General features: G+C 42.7%; 1 protein-coding gene across 1 annotated transcript in view; it reads left to right on the top strand.

The window, feature by feature from the left end:
• The window catches only part of Aplf (aprataxin and PNKP like factor), a 42,454-nt gene that overhangs the window by 11,633 nt on the left and 29,056 nt on the right, over positions 1 to 1,765 (top strand). The window contains exons 4-5 of the mRNA XM_029478224.1: positions 606 to 753; positions 1,028 to 1,258. Coding sequence (XP_029334084.1) covers positions 606 to 753; positions 1,028 to 1,258 — 379 coding nt within the window. The remainder of the gene's footprint in view (positions 1 to 605; positions 754 to 1,027; positions 1,259 to 1,765) is intronic.

Here is a 1,765-nt window from a genome sequence, read left to right as displayed (position 1 = left end):
GCCTCGGCTTTGGAGTGGGTAAGCAAGTACAGAGTGGAGGATAGTTCCTGTCATGCATTATGACTCCTAACATTGAAGTTCAAGTCTGCTTTTGAAAGAGGTTATTCCTTATTTTAAAACTGCTGAAAGAAAAATTTAGAACTGTCACTCAGACTCTTGAGCTACATGTTTCTGAAATCTCTCATCTTCTGTTTTAATGGTGTATTTAGTTTCATTTTATGTATGTGAGTGTTTGCCTGCATGTATGTGTGTAAGTGCATCATCTATGTGCCTGATGTGCACAGAGGCTAGAAGAGGGCATTGGAACTGAGGTAACAGACAGTTGTGAGCCATCATGTGGGTTCTGGGACTAAACCCAGGTCCACAGTGGGCGCTCTTAGCTGCTGATCGATCTCTTCAGCCTTGGTCCATGATTTTTAAAGACTAATGTATGATGTGATAATATATGAAAAACATGTACTGTAGTATTAACTGTGGTTTTAGGCTTTAGTTGGACAGAATGAGCTGAACAGTGAGAGGTTCTCAGAAGCATAGAACTGAACAGCCTCAAGGCTGCTACCATTTGTTATAACTAATAGAAAACCAAGTTCCATTTTATTTTATAGAAACAGTCAGATGCTTGATGAAGATGATATATTGAGTGAGATGCAGAAGTCCCCTGTGGTTAACTTACCTGNTAAGACAACTGGTGCCTCACAGCTGCAAGGAAGCNCTGAAATAACCAAGACCAAGTGTCCCACCATAGATCCTATGGTGAGAATTGTAAGACGCANCATTCTAACCTGGTCTTTATTTCAGGGAGAGAGAAGACAACTGACATCATGCATGTTACAACGCCTTGGGTTTTTAAGTTAGTCTGTAGAGGTCATGCTAGGCTGACAGTTAAGTGAATAGGTAATGAATTTCTTGTAAGAACTTTAACCGTGTGGATAGCTATGTTAATGCTAATTTCCTTCAAACTAAATCCTTTTTCAGATTCACTAAGGGTAGGTGGTTACCTTTAGGAAATAATTTATGGTTCTATTAGTCCTCTTCAGGTGAATGCAGAGCGTTCNGTGAGCACCAGCCACGTCCTACCCAGAGGAAAAGAATCCTCCCAGCTTGGATGTTGGCGGCAAGTCTAAGTGATCGGAGCCTCTCCACACCGGCTGAGGGGGGAGGTAGGTTCCAGGCTTTGCTACTGTTGAGTGTCGAGGAAGCATTAAAGACAATGTTAGGTTCTTCTCAGCAAATAGANGTAGAGTGGTGGCTGCATGCGGTATGGGTTAGCCTGGGACTTAANTTCTGTTCTCTCTATTTATTCTGAGACACGATCTTAAACTTGCTATGCCCCTGCCTCAGTCTCCTGAGTATGGTGTTACAGGTGTGGGCTTGCCATGCCTGCTAACCTACATGTATGTGGAATATAGTATAAAACATAAGCTGCTACTTTATACCATTTGTCAAACCGCATTCTATCTGTTGATACCGTGTTGAGCATGTGGTAGTCCTCTTATTGCTAGATGCACTGCTAATACATATTCTCACACCTGTGGGTGTCACATCTGAGATGAAAGGGCACAGCAACCAGAATATTAAACTAATTAAGTAAGACAATGCCAGGTACCCAGTGTTTGTGCTACAACTTCATGTGATCTTGTCCCAGTCCAGCTTACTGTCCCAGCAGCCACCTCAGTGATTCATGTCTTTCTGCTGGGTATCCACTGTTGCAGCACTTTAAACATGCTCTTTTTCCATGTCAGGCCCCAGGTTTCCTCCACAGCAC

This window comes from Mus caroli, chromosome 6 (assembly GCF_900094665.2).
Source record: "Mus caroli chromosome 6, CAROLI_EIJ_v1.1, whole genome shotgun sequence".
NCBI lineage: Eukaryota > Metazoa > Chordata > Mammalia > Rodentia > Muridae > Mus > Mus caroli.
Note: the sequence above shows the minus strand (reverse complement) of the source record. Positions and strands in the feature narration are given on the sequence as shown.